At 39.7% G+C, this 16,384-nt stretch overlaps 1 protein-coding gene across 15 annotated transcripts in view; it reads left to right on the top strand.

The window, feature by feature from the left end:
* The window catches only part of SECISBP2 (SECIS binding protein 2), a 50,260-nt gene that overhangs the window by 9,634 nt on the left and 24,242 nt on the right, over positions 1-16,384 (top strand). For 4 of the 15 annotated variants that reach the window (XM_024101164.3, XM_065550398.1, XM_065550405.1 and 1 more), the window contains 7 exons: positions 1,237-1,363; positions 1,831-2,066; positions 5,497-5,578; positions 8,008-8,171; positions 8,956-9,105; positions 13,355-13,459; positions 14,877-15,008. In XM_024101164.3, coding sequence (XP_023956932.2) covers positions 1,237-1,363; positions 1,831-2,066; positions 5,497-5,578; positions 8,008-8,171; positions 8,956-9,105; positions 13,355-13,459; positions 14,877-15,008 — 996 coding nt within the window. Of the gene's footprint in view, positions 1-1,236; positions 1,364-1,830; positions 2,067-5,496; positions 5,579-8,004; positions 8,172-8,955; positions 9,106-13,354; positions 13,460-14,876; positions 15,009-16,384 lie in introns of all 15 variants that reach the window. The other 11 variants (XM_008163188.4, XM_008163187.4, XM_065550402.1 and 8 more) reach the window with 4 other exon arrangements.

The raw sequence follows: 16,384 nt of genomic DNA, 5'->3' as shown, positions 1-16,384 counted from the left end.
GAACAGCAAATCGGCATTTTCTGACCAACTCTCGCTGTAACAAGCATAGGAAATGTAGTCTGTGAGGCAAGTGGAGAAGCAGGAAGCAAGTTAGCAAGGATAGTAAAGTGGGGGGCCAAGAGGTATAAAGGTGATCCAAGGAGTGTGTATGGTTCCCTTCCCCTGCAGGAAGTCAACCCTATCCCAGCTGCGCACTCCCAGGATTGGTCAGGAAAGTATGGAGGAGAGAAGAAGGTGGATTGGGGCAGTATCCAGAGTCTGGGAGACAGAGATGGGCAGGAGCCAAAGTAGTTCCCTTGGAAGAGAAGGTACTGGGTTGTAGGTAGAAAGAGAACTGAGCAGAGCCAGTATCCATGGACAGTGAAAAAGGAGTTGAACACGGGATTATATCCTTGAGTGGAGCAGAACAGGGCAATGGCCAGCTGAAGTAAAGTGAGGCAGAAGATGGTACCCATTGAAGGGAAGGGTCTGCAGAAGGGAAAGCATAGAGGAAGGAGCTGAGATTAGTGTTTAGAGAAGGATGCCCCCCATCAATGAAATAATAATGGAGGCAGTCTCCCAGTCTGTGGGGATTTTTTATTTGTGCATTTTAGAATGAATTTCCTGAAATTCTGAGAAAAGGAGGCAAGTCCCCCCAAAAGTTAAAAACCTGCCAAAAAGCAGCGTGATGTTAAGCCATTCTCTTGATGATTTTGGTCTGTTGTGATTTTTGAACTTGTTAGGTTAGTGATTTTGCAGGCAGCATGCAACTCAGACTGCCTGTCCTGAAATTGCATCCACGTGGCTGGCCTCCTGCACCAGTGCTGAGCCCTACTGACTCCAATAAAACCCTGTCTGTGTGCGGGAGCCCACACCTGTAGATACAATTGCAGGATCAGAGCCTAAGTACGCATTAGCATGAAGTGTCATGAGAACCCCGAAGTCCAATTGATTAGAAATAAGTGGACTAATTTGGTTTTGTTGTCCAAACTGAGAGACATGCAAAAACTAAATAGCAGAAATAACAAAATATAAATCAGATTTAATAATCTAAGATGTTCCTCTGATTTTTATTGGTCCTCAAACTGTGTTGGTTATTTTAATTTAATAACTAATTTAAAGTCCAAACTCTTAAGGTTATTCTAGTTAAGTATAACTAAAGTTATGGTAATGCAAATATGGTGATCTGACAAAGTGTAACTAAAAAATCTTCTGGAAAGGTTTTCATTTAACCTGCCAATTCATTGTTTCTTACAGAGGAGATCAAAAGGTGATGAGCAGAAATTGGACAATAAAAGGCTTGATGGAAGTGACTCATCAGACAGAACAACAAATAGAAGTTCACTTCATACTTCTGTGTATGGCAGAGATGCTTTGAAACCAGGTACAGGTGCTAATATGTGGCTTAGTTAAAATATATGCAGTAGAAATTATAATTGTTGACTATTTAGTGGTTTCTAGTTTAGTGTGACTATGTTTCTGAATCTAGAGGTGCCAAGTCAAGGGGTATGGGGAGAATACTTCTTCGGGTGACTCCCTTTTTGAGAGAGGACCATGAATAACCTTATTTGCTGACTCCACAACATAAGGTAGATTGATATGAAGAACTTCTTAGGCAAGCAACTAACTTTAAAATTACTCCTAGGTTCACTGTTAAATTACTTTTTCTGCATCTTTATTATTGTGATTAGTATATCAACATTTTCAAAATAAGTTATTGTTGACCTGAAACTATTCTCTGGATATCATGTGCTTGGATATCATGACAGTTGAGGTGACATAAACCTCTAGGTATAATTTAGTGAGTATAAACAGATAGTTGGCTTCTTTGACTTTACATGTTTTAATTAGACAGGTCTAATAAAGCCATGAACAGGAAATCAAAACCGATTCCAAAAAACGAGTCTCTTCCAAAACCTGCTTTTGAAGTTACCCTTTCGGATTTCCCTAAGTTGCAGACTCTGGGAAGCAATGATGTAGTGGACCTAGAAAAACATAAATGGGGGCCGTTATGCTCAACTGAAGGCAATACTGCACTCTTGAGACAACCAGTCAGAACACAGACTTCTGCTTTGGTGACCACAGAGGTTAGTTGATGTTTGTACTTTGGAGCATTGTAGAGTATTTCATAAAATGACTTGTTTAATGATTCATTAAACCATTTGTGTCATCAGTAGGGTGATTAAGTAACAAATAGCTTGTAGAGGGAAAGAGTTTGCAGCCTGCCTTGCCCTGTCATTGTAATAAAGTAGAAGACAATTGCTTGAGAGTAGACTAGGAATTTAAACTATTACTCCAGAGGGAATTCTGCACCTAAAAATTCTCCACACAGTATTTTAAAATTCTGCATGTTTTATTTGTCAAAATAACACAATATAATCACTCCAGTTTCAATTATTTTGGTAGCTTATTTCAAAATAATTGTCAACAAGTATGTCAACAACACCCACAAAACAAAAAAGATCTCCCACCTGCCCCAGGAGTAGAGTTACAGAAACCCCTACAACAACCCAGCTCCAGTTGGGAGGTACTGGAAGGGGCTGTGTGAGGTTAGGCAATCCACTCGATGTGAGCTGGGCTCTTCAGAGTTCAGCGGCCCCTAATGGCGGCGAGCAACTCTGCAGCCCCAATTCTGCAGGGGAAACACAGAATTCTGCACAAATTTTGCATTGCACAGTGGTGCAGTTTACTCCTGTGGGAATTCTATATTAGCTAGTATCTTGCCTAATATACAGTAGATTTCTGCTCAATAGCAATCCTGATGTTAGCAACTTCTGGTTAATGACAACATATTGCTGGGAACCAATTCAGCTCATTAATATCAATGTTAATGGGATTCGGATATTAGCAATAGCATGCTGCTTATTAGCAACTTTTTTAGAAGAAAGGTACCCCCTTTTGCCGGCAGGCCTGTGAGGCTACAGCCCAGAAGGAAGCAACCTGGCAAACCTGCCTGCAAACAGTGACTACATAGGAGGTAAGAGGCTGTGAGCTGGAATCCTGGGAGGTGAGGCTGTGGGCAGAGCAGTAGCAGATTTGTGCAAGGAGGGAGGACTGCAGCCTGAAAGGTGGAATCTGCACAGTACATCTCGCTGAGCTCTCTGGGCTGTGCCCTGTTGTGGGACTGTGAATAGGGAAGGAAGTGTTGGGACATACTGAGCCCTGACCTCTGGAAAGCCTAGGAAACGGTACTGTGTAGCTGCATGAACCCCAGAGCACTCTTCCCCCACCCCCCTTGCTTGTGGAAAGCCTCAACATCTGGGCTGCAGCCCTCTAAGACTTCCCCTTCCCTGGCAGCTGCCTCACAAACCTGCTTTTCACTTCTTAGTAGGGCTGTCATGCAATTATTTTTTTTAATCGTGTGATTAATTGTGGTGTTAATAGTATACTGTTTATTTTCTACATTTTCAAATATATTGATTTCAATTAAATCACAGAATACAAAGTGTATAGTGCTCACTTTATATTTATTTTTGATTACAAGTATTTGAATTATAAAAAACAAAAGAAATAGTATTTTTCAATTCACCTAATACAAGTACTATAGTGCAATCTCTTTATCAAGAAAGTTGAACTTACAAATGTAGAATTATGTACCAAAGAAACCTGCATTCAAAAATAAAATCTAAAATTTAGAACCTGAAAGTCCACTCAGTCCTACTTCTTCTTCAGCCAATCGCTCAGACAAGCAAGTTTATTTGCAGATCATAATGCTGCCCACTTCTTGTTTACAGTGTCACCTGAAAGTGAGAACAGGCGTTCGCATGACACTGTTTTAGCTGGTTTCACAAGATATTCACAATCCAGATGCACTAAAGATTCATATGTCCCTTCATGTTTTGGTCACCATTCCAGAGGATATGTCCATGCTGATGATGGGTTCTGCTCGATAACAGTCCAAAGCAGTGCGGACCTATGCATGTTCATTTTCCTTATCTGAGTCAGATGCCACCAGCAGAAAGCTGATTTTCTTTTTTGGTGGTTTGGGTTCTGTAGTTTCCACATCAGTGTTGCTCTTTTAAGACTTCTGAAAGCATGTTCCACAGCTCGTCCCTCTCAGATTTTGGAAGTCACTTCAGATTCTTAAACCTTGGGTCGAGTGCTGTAGCTATCTTTTAGGTTTTGTGAAATCTGCAGTGAAAGTGTTTTTTAAAATGAACAATATGTCCTGGGTCATCATCGGAGACTGCTATAACATGAAATATATGGCAGAATGTGGGTAAAACAGAGCAGGGGACACACCATTCTCCCCCCCCCCAAGGAGTTCGGTCACAAATTTAATTAATGCATTATTTTTTTAACGAGTGTTATCAGCATGGAAGCATGTCCTCTGGAATGGTGACTGAAGCATGAAGGGGCATACGAATATTTAGCATATCTGGCACGTAAATACTTGGCAATGCCAGCTAGAAAAGTGCCATGCAAATGCCTGTTCTCGCTTTCTGGGGACACTGTAAATAAGAAGTGGGCAGCGTTATCTCCATTGTAAACAAACTTGTTTGTCTTAGTGATTGGCTGAACAAGAAGTAGAACTGAGTTGACTTGTAAACAGCGCCTCCATGGTTTTGTTTTTGAGTGCAATTATGTATAACACACAAAATCTACATTTGTAAGTTACACTTTGACAAAGATTGCACTACAGTATGTGTATGAGATGAATTGAAAAATACTATTTCTTTTAGCATTTTTACAGTGCAAATATTTGTAATAAAAAATATACACTTTGATTTCAATTACAACACAGAATACAATATATATGAAAATGTAAAAAAAAAATCCAAAATATTTATTTAATAAATTTCAATTGGTATTCTATTGTTTAACTAAAAAAATTAATCACAATTATAAAATTAATTGCGATTAATCGCACTGTTAATCGTGTGAGTTACCTGATTAATTGACAGCCCTACTTATTAGCAACTGATGGATAACAGCAACCCCTCAGATGCCAGCAAAAAGTTGCTATTAAGTTGAATCTATCATACAAAGATTTTTTTCCCCATGTGTGGTAAAATATCATGTGATGCTCACACCTGGGACCTTGTATGCTTCAGTAGCCCATTCCCTCCTTGTTCCCACCAGCTATTTTCTTATGGCAAAAAAAATAAGGTCACCACCTCTGTGCATGGCATTGCCTGTGGATTAATGACCAACGTGCATCAGCTTCAGCCAGTCATTAATTCCCAGGAAATGCTCTGCACCTCATTTTTATTGCTCAAGTAAGGTAAATCTGTGTTCTGATTAACATTTCGTTCACATAATTGCTGGAGCCTGAGAGCAGGAGTGTCATGGAACCTTTATGCCAGATCTCCGCTGGCTGGAGAGGTCTCCTGCACAGGAGGTATTCTCAGGATGCCATTTCTACCCCCTTTTAAGATTCTTTTATACGAGTTGCATGGTATAAAAGGGTCTTGGTATGGTTGCAGAATATTATCGGGCCAGATGAGTCTAAAAAGTTATGTATGTTGGGAGTCTTCTGTATTTAAGAATACAAAACAATATGTTGTTGCTTTGTAGGATGAAGCTTCAGTGGAAAACAAAGCTGTATCAAAAATTTATACAGAAGTAGGTTCAGTTTCCTCTTCACTTGATACTAGAGGTAAGTGCTGGAGAAACCCCAAAATATCTACCTCCTATTGGGTTTGAATTGACTCTGCATCTCATTAATATAAAAGTTACAGAACTGCTGAATGTTCCTTGAGAATAGACTAAATGTGCAAATTTAAAAATAAAAACCTACAGCATGGAAACTAACCAGTGAGAGATAATGAAGCAGTTGTTTTAATTGCTATGTAAATACCTTGACTTACCACAAACTACTTCCAAATATATGTAAATAATGGATTTCTAATGCAGCAGAGTTCTTAGCTTGTGGCAGATCTCTAGTTTAAATTTTAAAAATTCACTTGTTAAAAGCAAAAATGGCAAAAGGAAAATTGTTCAGAACAAACCACTTTTTAATGCATTCATTTTTCTTTTAGGTCTTAAGCTTATACATAAATCTGAGGAGACCTATCTTGTGGGGTTAAGAATATTTTATGTTAATGGATGAGTTCTTACATGATTCAAATCTATATTTATTTGTATTGCAGCAGAAATGTCTGCTCTCTCAATTGAGGTAACAGCAAGTGATTAACTCTGGTGTATATAGAATTCACAAGCTAATTGTCCTATTTTTGTCTGATGTCATGGACATTTAAAGATCAGTGCTGATGTACTGATTCTTGTGCTGCTGCTGCTGCTTTGTTGGTTGTTTGTTTAATTAAGAGAAATTATCAGGTTTTGAAGTCTAGTGATCTTTGACTTCTGATGTTAAGGGTACTCCTCAAGTTTAGTACTTTGCTTTCTATTAAAAAAAAAAAAAAATCCAGTAGCAAATCACAAGTACCCTTAACAACATTTAGTAAACCTTGATAAGCAAGCTTGTTTTGAGTGGTTGACTAGCTGGTTGTTAATAGCTGTCTTCTTTAAGTGGCTGGCTGAGTCCTTGCCATTATAAGTATATTTCATGCGGTTTTTCAGATAAAATGGATACAATTCAGACTTCACAGTCTGTTTCTGTGGCTGCAGGGCAGTGTCTTGAGAGGACAAATGCAAAGTCTTTGCTGCTTAAGTTTGGGACAGTGTCTCTGTCTCTGTCTCTCTCTCTTGCCTTGAGATGGCAGAAGTGTTATGAATAGTTTTTGTCATGACCTTGTTGGCTGAAGGTCAGGATGAAAAAATTGGCTCAGTTTATTGGCAGAGGTCATCAGTGCCTACTTTAGGGAGAATAGAATGCTGGTGTCTGCTAAAGAAATAGCCAACTATCAGCAGTGTCGTCCAGTATTGTGGCAAGACAGCTCTGAAAGTATGGCTGCCTCAGATCTCCTTGATGTAATCTCAGTACAGACTTGAGCACAGGAACTGGGAGCACTACTAGATGAACTCCTAATGTCTATGCTAATATTAGATTGATCTCTGCCTTTGATCCACTGATTGTGAGATGGTGGTGTCTTGTCTCTGAACCCCAGCAGGAGTAGATGGGACTTCCTTTTGGTAATTTTGTTCTTAGGGTCCATGTTGTCTCTCCTCTATTGAATATGTAAATGTTGCCAATTAGGAAGGCTATTGAAGGGTTTTAGTTACTCACCCAACACAGCCAGTGCTGTCAAGACATCTGGTCAAATGTCATGGTATAGTAGAGGAGACAAGGCGGGTGAGATGGTGATGTTTATTGGCCCAACTTCTGTTGGTGAGAGAGACAAGCTTTCGAACCACACAGAGCTGTGTGGTTTGAAAGCTTGTCTCTCACCAACAGAAGTTGGGCCAATAAAGGATATTGCCTCTCTCATATCCTGGGACTGACACAGCTACATCTATACTATATAGGACATTGGTATGGTTGGGACATGGATAAGAGCTTGCTGTCTGAAGTTCAGCCCAGATAAGACTGAGGTACTGTTGGTAGTTTGAGTGGGAGAAGAGAGCTGCTGGCAGGAGGTTCTTAATGTGAGGATTCCTACTTCTCTCTGCCTCTCAGGGCACTCTCAAACCTTATTTCTTTATCAGGGCTAATGCGGGGGAAGGGTGATGAGGTGGTATTTAAAACAAGGTTATGCTGGGGTGTTTGGTTTCTCATTTCGGCTTTATGGTGGCTGTTTTATATAATTTTTTTTAAAAAAATCTAACCCTTAGAGGCTAGAATAGTTGGGAGGGGTGGTCCCCTTAAATTTAACGGCAGTTTTTCCAAAATTTAATTTTCAGTTCTTTTGCAAATAAAAATCAATGTCAAAGCCCACAATCTGTATAACAAACAAGTGAGCGGAAAAATGTGGAGGAAAAATGTAGTAAGGAAACACCTTGGTCTCTAGCTGCCAAGGTACTAATTTGAACAGCAGTCAAAGAAACTAAATTAAAAACAATCGGAATACCTTGTCACTAATTGTAGAGGTGGTGGTATTTGAGTCATTCGTAAACCTTTTAAATATTAAGTAGCTGGAGAAATAATTTACCTTTAGATATCGCTGAATATTATTTTCTTTCCAGCAGCACTTCCTCCAACATCTGCACCTTACTCCACTCAGTCACATTTATCTTGGGCCACCATACTATCGCAGGCTCCAAAGAGAGTTGTTTCCTCACCAGCCTCTGAACTTATTTCCAGTAACCATTCTTGCAGCAAAGAAAAACAAGATGTTCAGGCAAATAGTAAGGTATTCAGATAATTGTCTGTTACACTCCATTGATCTAACAGTGGTTCTCAAACTGTGAGTCAGGACCCCAAAGTAGCTCACAAGCCCGTTTTAATGAGGTCGCCAGAGCTGGCATTAGACTTTCTGGGGCCTGGGGTTGAAGCCTGAGCTCCATTGATGGGGGGGCCAAAGCCCTTTTAGGATTTGACTTTGGCCCCCCCACCTGGGACAGTGAGGCTCGGGCTTTGGCACCCCTGCTTCAGTCTGCCCTCTTGGGGTTGTGTAGTAATTTTTGTTGTCGGAACGGGGTCATGGTGCAATGAAGTTTGAGAACCCCTAACATCCATTGACACTATTTTTTAAAAAAAAAAGCCATTAATGTATCTGCAAACCAAATGCCTCTTTGCTAAGGTAGTTTAGGTGTAATTTTACACTTTGTTAGAAGTGTTATCCATAATTTTAAGTTACACTTCTTTCATATCTTGTTGTCTTCAAAAGTTAAAGTTGAAACAGGGTATCTTTTAGGAGGAATGTTTTCTGCCCAAATCACTGTATCCAAGTATGCTGTGATAGTTTTGCAGTACGTTTACAGCAGTATATTCTCTGCTGTGCTCTAACTGCTGCTGGGTCTTAAATGATCAAACTCTGTCCATGTGTTATCACAATGTGGATTGGTTAGGGCATACTTTGTTGTACATGTTTGATCGCTTACATAGGTTTGGTGGTTTTAAAAATATTTTTACCTGTATTCTGATACCAGTCATCTGTAAATAGCTGATTTACTCCACTCGTGGTCTTTCATTAGTCAAAAACAAGAAATGATGCTAGTGAAACTGAGCCTGAAGAAGTATCAGAAAAGAAGAAGAAAAAAAAGAAAAAGAAACCTAAATCAAATCCTGAAGAGGAAAAACCTCAAAATGAAAGCTTTATAGTACAGGAACCACCAAGGATTGAGGTACAGTCGAATGTTTTGGTAATGTGTGCACATTAAGGGGTTGGTATGTGACTTCTAATTTGTAGAAGCCTGGATTCAGATCTGTGGTGTAAACTGATTCTGTAGGTATATTTAAGAAGGTAATTTTCTCCTAGTCCAAAAGTACAGTTGTGACTGGAATCCCAGGGGAGCCAGCTGAGGTCACTCAATTAGGGTGAACTGCAAAGAATGGGGCAGACAATACCCAAAGCTGGTGGATATTCCAATATTTACATTTACCAAGCCAGCACAAAGCAGCTTCCATAATAACCTCACTGGTTACCCAGAAACAACACAGTTCCCTTAAAGTAACCCAACCTCAGGCCTCCACCTAGGCACCCAAGTCAGATATGATGAGGATTAATACACCTCTGCCCCGATATAACGCTGTCCTCAGGAGCCAAAAAAATCTTACTGCGTTATAGGTGAAACCGCATTATATCGAACTTGCTTTGATCCACCAGAGTGCGCAGCCTCTCCCCCCCGGAGCACTGCTTTACCGTGTTGTATCCGAATTCGTGTTATATCGGGGTAGAGGTGTAAATCTTACTCATCGTGCAAAAAAGTTCTATCAGTCCCAAAGGATCAGACACATTACCTCCCAGGTCAATGAATGTTCCAGATCTTACCTAAATACACGCTTACAGCCAAATCTTATTAACTAAACTAAAATTTTATTTTAAAAAGAAAAGGGAGAGAGGATTGGTTAAAAGATCAGTATACATACAGGCATGAGTCGGTCTTGAGATTCAGATTCGTAGCAGAAACAGTGAGCTTTGTAGATACAAAGAGTTCTTTCGGAAATAGTCCAATGTTTATATTTCAGGGTAGTCGATTCAGAACTGGGATCTCAGTCCTTGTGGCTTAGGCTTCCCCTGCATGAAACCTCAAGTAGATAAACGGGATCGGGACCCAAGGGTCTTTTATACCATTTTCTAGCAGCTCTTGACCATACAGTTCTGGGTAAATAATAGGCTTTTGATGTAACCTTCTGTTTCCTAAGCACCACCAGTAATTAGTTACACAAATTAACATAGGGCAATTTATCCATTAGGCAGTCTATCACAAACTTCAGAGAGACAAATAGACATTGACATTATTTCACTCAAGTTTAATCTAAATGTTAATAGTCCCTGTCTGTCACTAGAACTATTAATTCAGAGATCAAAAGGGAGCATCTGTTTACATGGCTAAAGTTTGAGTGCACACAGACAATTAGTATCACTTCTAACAATATAGGTTTGCGTTTCAAAGTTCTAGCCAATCTAACATCAAATGGCCATCATTACTATTTCTAATACGTCTCTACAGGTTGGCTCTGGGTTAGTTAGCCTGCAAGCTGTTTAACCCTTTCTGGCCGTGTGTCACACTTTTTGTATAAGATTCATTGCAATTATCTAACAGCAGTAGCAATAATTTGCATGGTTATATTTTAATTAGACAAAGTGACAACAGTCTGTTACAAAACCCTAACTAAGAAGTTAGGCAAATCAGACTCTGTATCTGACAGAGATCAGAGGGAAAAATAAGGTGTGGTAGCATGACACTTGCACCTGTTATGTCCCACTGAATTCCATGCCAATACTTGTGATTCCTCTACAGGATTTGCGACCGTAATGTGCATCATGACTACAAGCAGCCAAAACATTCAACATGGGATTTCTTTTTTGGTAGCAAAGGAAACAATTAAAATCTGCTTCTTACTACACCTCTACCCCGATATAACACTAATTTGGATATAACGCGGTAAAGCAGTGCTCCAGGGGGCAGGGCTGCGCACTCTGACAGATCAAAGCAAGTTCGATATAACGCGGTTTCACCTATAACACAGTAAGATTATTTTTTTTGGCTCCCGAGGACAGCGTTATATTGGGGTAGAGGTGTACTTTGTTACATTGTACAGCTAACTGTGTGTCCTATGCTTCAGATTAAATATTATATTGGAGCGGGGGAAGATCCAGTTGATTTCTCCAATATAATTGTTCAGGAGTAAATCGGATGTTCTGCTAGGTAAAGATTACACATGTATATTTTTGTGTATTACATTTAAAAAAACAAACAGAACCTTTTAATGCTAAGTAGTAACTCTGAACATTTTCCCCCTAAGATTACAGAATTGCTCCTTTTTGTGTTTGTGCATTGGACAGCACTTTGTATGTTGCTAATTTTTGTTTCTCTAGTAAATGAAGCAGTTTCCATTTGTTTATGTGGCTATTTCCTCCTGCAACAGTGGCGGGGAGAGGCTTTTTCAAAAATGTGTGGTAAAATGTTGAACTGACTGGGACTTCAAGGGCAGGACGTGTAGGACCTCAGAATACCCTATTTTTAGAAATTGTCTAGATTTTAAATTGGTTTCCCTTTTAAGATTTTTATATTAACATTAACTCTTCCACCTTACCTACATATAACCCAATTTGGTCTTCAGATTCATGCAGCTCCTGCTGAAATTGATCAATATGAAGTCACAAGTACTCCTGTTTTTATCTAAATGGTATATGCTTAAAATAGAGCTATTTCAAAATATATGTGTAATTTGGGCAATTTAAGGTTACTGTGAGAGCATTAATGTAAATTTGTGTTTTTTCCTGTCTCCAGAAAAAGAGATTAGTTCTAATCAGTATTATTTTTACTCTAAATTCCTATTGTGGATTTTATTAATCTATTTTATCAGTTGTAATTTAGCTTTTGCACAAATAAAACTGAGAAATAATTTTCATAGATGCACTCAGAAATTGAATGTTAAGTTGCATTTTAAAGTTAACGTGATTGAAAACTGTTTTTTTTAATATATACAAAAATTCCACCAAGTATAGTGTTATGGGGCTAATTGGCTTAGCAAAGAAGTCTTTCACTCAGCTCAGTGATGTCAATTTGTTCATTACAGATATTTGAATGCCACATCCGGTCAGGTCCAAAACTTGATGTTCTAGGTATCACTAGGCAAAACTCCAATTGATTTGGGTAAAAATTGAAAAAACCTGAAGGGGGAAATAGAGGATCCATGGAGCACCTTGACTCTTGCAGCAGCTTCAGCTACCTCTGTAATGGTCTTTAGATTGAAGAACTAGTTGATGGCAGCCATTAACACTTTCCAGTATAACTATATCACCCATCTCAGCTCTCCCCATCCTCCAAGTACAGTTTAAAATTGTTGACATCCTGAATTACTTTACCCTCCCAGTCAGAGAAGAGAGAGAAAAGAAATGAGAATGTGGGGAGAGGGAATAGGGAGGAATGAGTAGGCAGGCCATTCGTCCTGCTTTTGAAGGTTTGTTCCTGTCTGGTACTGAGACAAAATTGGACGTGGCATCCAGCAGAAGTGGAGTCATGCCATTCCGAGAAGTACCAAAATGTTGTATCCTGGGAATATGTAAGGGGAAATGGGGAGGGCACACAGAGCCCATGGCATGGGGAGAATGGGGGATCACATTATCTCTGGCCTGAGGTGAAGGGTGGGGTGACTGCAAGGAGTCCCTGAGATTGTGGGAGATGGGAGCATGGCATACAAAGAGCTTGTGGAGGGAATGAAGGACGTCAAGGAGTCTGTAATGTGCTTTTTTTATGCTCTCAGCCTACAGAAGCAACAAGTGTGTGATCCTCTAGTTTGCTGAATATTGTATACTGCACACATGCATTCTCTGTGCTGTTGTTTAACTGTAAATGTACATAGTCAATAGTATCAAAACGTGCATATACTGATTTCTTTGAGTGTTCACGATTCTATAGTCCAAAGCTTATGGCACTCCCCTCTTTTGTTCCCCTTCTCTCTCTCACCCGCACTTTTTAAGGCAAGACTACGTAACTGGAGGCTAGAGTGGGAAATGGGGGCTTTGTAGTTCAGAATGCTTGTAAATGATCTAAAAAGTAACAGAATGGCTCTTTTAACTGTCCATACTAATTGGCTGCAGTACTGACTGCACTCAGAGTACTAGAAAAGATTCAAGTTCTGGCATCTGTTAATGCAAACTTTTTTTGTTTTGTTTTTTGTTTTTTAAATTCCTTTATGTCTGAACTAGTTGCTGCCATATGCAAAATCTGTGCCTTCTGCAGCTTTTAAGCATTAAGATGTTAATAGTTGAAGAAGCCACACTCAGATCCATGAACCTCTATACACCAAAATAGATGTGTGTTTCTTTATGTGGAAGGGAGGGAGAGAATATATATTTGATTTGGAGCTGGGAATTTGGCGCTGATTGTCCTCTTTAAAAACAATGGCTTGTATTTTGTTTAGGATGCTGAAGAGTTTCCTGACCTGGCAGCTGCTTCTGACCGAAAAAACAGGGCGGGGACTCAGAAATCATTCTATGCTCCTCCTGTTAGCAGAAGGCAGCCTGAAGTAAGAGATCTTGTCAGATGACTCCCATACACTTGCTTTGTATCTCCAAAAACTGAACAGAGAAAAACGGAAACTTTAAAATGTTGAATTTTCATATTAGTTGTGCTTCGATTTGCTGAAGAGGCTTGCTCTTAGAATGTGTAAGGGAAAATGGACACAGGTGTCTACTGCAGTGTTGTAGCCATATTGGTCCCAGGATATTGGAGATCAAGGTGGGTGAGGTAATATCTTTTATAGGACCAACTTCTGTTGGTGTGAGACAAGCTTTCGAGCTTACACAGAGCTCTTCTTCAGGTCATATGTAAGCTCAAAAGCTTCTCTCTCACCAACAGAAGTTGGTCCAATAAAAAAGGTTATCTCACCCACCTAGTCTCTCAGGTGTCTGTCTGCTGAGTATCTTCAACTTCTGGCTCTGCAGCCTGATCAGTGTTAAATCTACTCAATTATATATCTAGGGCACCTAGAACACTACATTTCAGTGCCAGTCTGCTGCAAGGGTAAGAACTGTGCAGCTTTTTGGGAAAAGTATTCTACCTGCATATGCATTCCTTTCACTATTTTCCACTTTAAAATTATTCTGCAGTGAAGGAGCAAGTCTAATGCTTGATCTATACTTTTCAATTTATGTCAGCATAACTATATCGCTCAGGGATGTGGAAAAGTGGTGTAGCTATATCAACCTAACCTTCAGTATAGACAGTGCTGTATTGATAGGAGGGCAGTTCTCCTGTCAGCATAAATAGTGTCTTAGCTAAGTGCTACCGTAGCACTGTGAGTGTGTGGACAAGCCCTAAGCCATTTCTGTGTTATACTGGAGTAGTGTTTCTAAACCTTTGGGCTGTGACCTGCAGGGGGATGACAAAAGACAATCGGGGGGTGGGGTGTGTCACAAAGTATTTAAACTTTTCTTCTAAAGCAAAAAATATAAAATTTCCAGAATAACTTGGAGGCAGCCCAAACCTTCAAAGTTTGTGAGGTAAAACATGGTCTCAAAACACACACACATCATATAGGCTTGTCATGTTTTTTTTATTGTTATAATAAATGTAGAGGGGTCTCAAAAATATTTTTCACCACCAACCAGAAAAGATTGAGACATTTGCATTAGAAGAACTTAGATACTATCATAGTAGGCAAACTAGAAATACTGAAGAAAAAGAGGGGGCTTGGATGTAGTTGACCAGTCTAGCAGCCAATGAATGCTCACTTTCTCAGAGGAAACTCATTGCTTACTATTTCAGGTCTGGGTCACAGCTCCTGTTACTGAGGGTAGACTTGACTACTACATGTTCCCTTTATCCCCCTGCAGATATTCATATTGCTTACATTTTGGTGGTTTAAGTCTACAGAATATGACAGGAGTCTAAACATTTTCTGTTCTTTCTTGGCACTTTCTTTCTGTCTTTAAATTTCAAAGGTACATGTAACCAAAGAGTCCTGTGACAGTCATTATCGAAATGATACATCAAACTTGGGAGCTGTTGTAACATCAGGGAAAAAAACAGGGAAACATGCTTCATCTGCTATGTTGGAAAGAAAAAAACCTCAGGTAAACCAATTCCCATTGAAACTAAGTGATCATAGGCTGAAATTGCAGAGAGAACTGGCATGTTTAGCGGTAAGGACCAAAAGGTTTAAGCTTAAATGCAAGTATATATTTTTTATATCTACAGTAAGTGGCCTGATTCTTTAGTTGGAAGCACTTGGCACCTGTGAAAATCAAGCCACTTTAGGTTCTCAGATGTGAAAAAAATTTGGCCAATGTATCTTTTCATTTGTTTTTGCAGTGTATATGTTTTAAGTACAGTAACTCCTCGTTTAATGTTGTAGTTATGTTCCTGAAAAATGTGACTTTGAGCAAAATGATGTTAAGCAAATCCAATTTCCCCATAAGAATTAATATAAATAGGGGAAATTTTTTTCACCAGACAAAAAACTATATATTACATTGATATACACACAGTATACGTTTTAAAGAATTTAATACTGTTCACAGCTATGATGATTGTGAAGCTTGGTTGAGGTGGTGAAGTTAGAGGGTGGAAGAGGGAGGGATATTTCCCAGGGAATGCCTTACTGCTAAATGATGAACTAGCACTTGGCTGAGCCCTCAAAGGTTAACACCTTGTTGTTAATGTAGCCGCTCACACAAGGCAGCATGAACACGCATAGCAAGCAGGAGTCTCTGGGAGCAGCTCCAAGGTAGAGGGCAGGAGCAGCACATGGCAGTGGGGGGAGGGACAGCTGAACTGTGGGCAATTGATAGTCTGCTGGGTGGCTGCAGCACAGGGAACTTAAGGGGGCTGCCGGTCCAACCTGGTTACAAGCCCTCACCAGCTAGCTGCAACGGGCTGCTCTTCCTGCAAGCAGTGGACAAATCAGGCGGCTGCCAAACAACGTTAGAAGGGAGCATTGCACAACTTTAAACAAGCATGTTCCCTAATTGATCAGCAATGAAACAACATTAACCGGGATGACTTTAAGTGAGGAGTTACTGTATTGGAGATTGTCCCCTTAGCCCATCTGATTTGATCATGACATGCCCTATCCTAAACCAGTGTCTTAAGAATTCAGGAACAGTTTGAGCTGGAGTCTTAAGGATATTGCACACCCAGAGATTATATTCTCCTTTCTACATCCAACCATAGGCACATCATTTTTAAGTTGTGGAAGGAAAGCAACTTCTGTTTAGGGCTACAGTGCTGCCCCAAAGCTACCTTTTAAGACATAAGAGAGAGTGACATAAGCTGTCTTATTCCAAAAAATTCTTGCTGGATCAAGCTTGACATGGATTTATTAGCATTCTACTGGGTCTATATTGTTCTCTATAAACTTTGAGAAATGCTTTTACTGTTTCAGTGGGCTCTTCAAAATTATTTTCAACTTGATATCAAACAGGTAGTAGGACAAGCTAGTAGTCAGCCA

Source organism: Chrysemys picta, chromosome 6 (assembly GCF_011386835.1).
Source record: "Chrysemys picta bellii isolate R12L10 chromosome 6, ASM1138683v2, whole genome shotgun sequence".
Lineage (NCBI taxonomy): Eukaryota > Metazoa > Chordata > Testudines > Emydidae > Chrysemys > Chrysemys picta.
The sequence above is the reverse complement of the archived record's forward strand: the minus strand, read 5'-3'. Positions and strand labels throughout refer to the sequence as shown.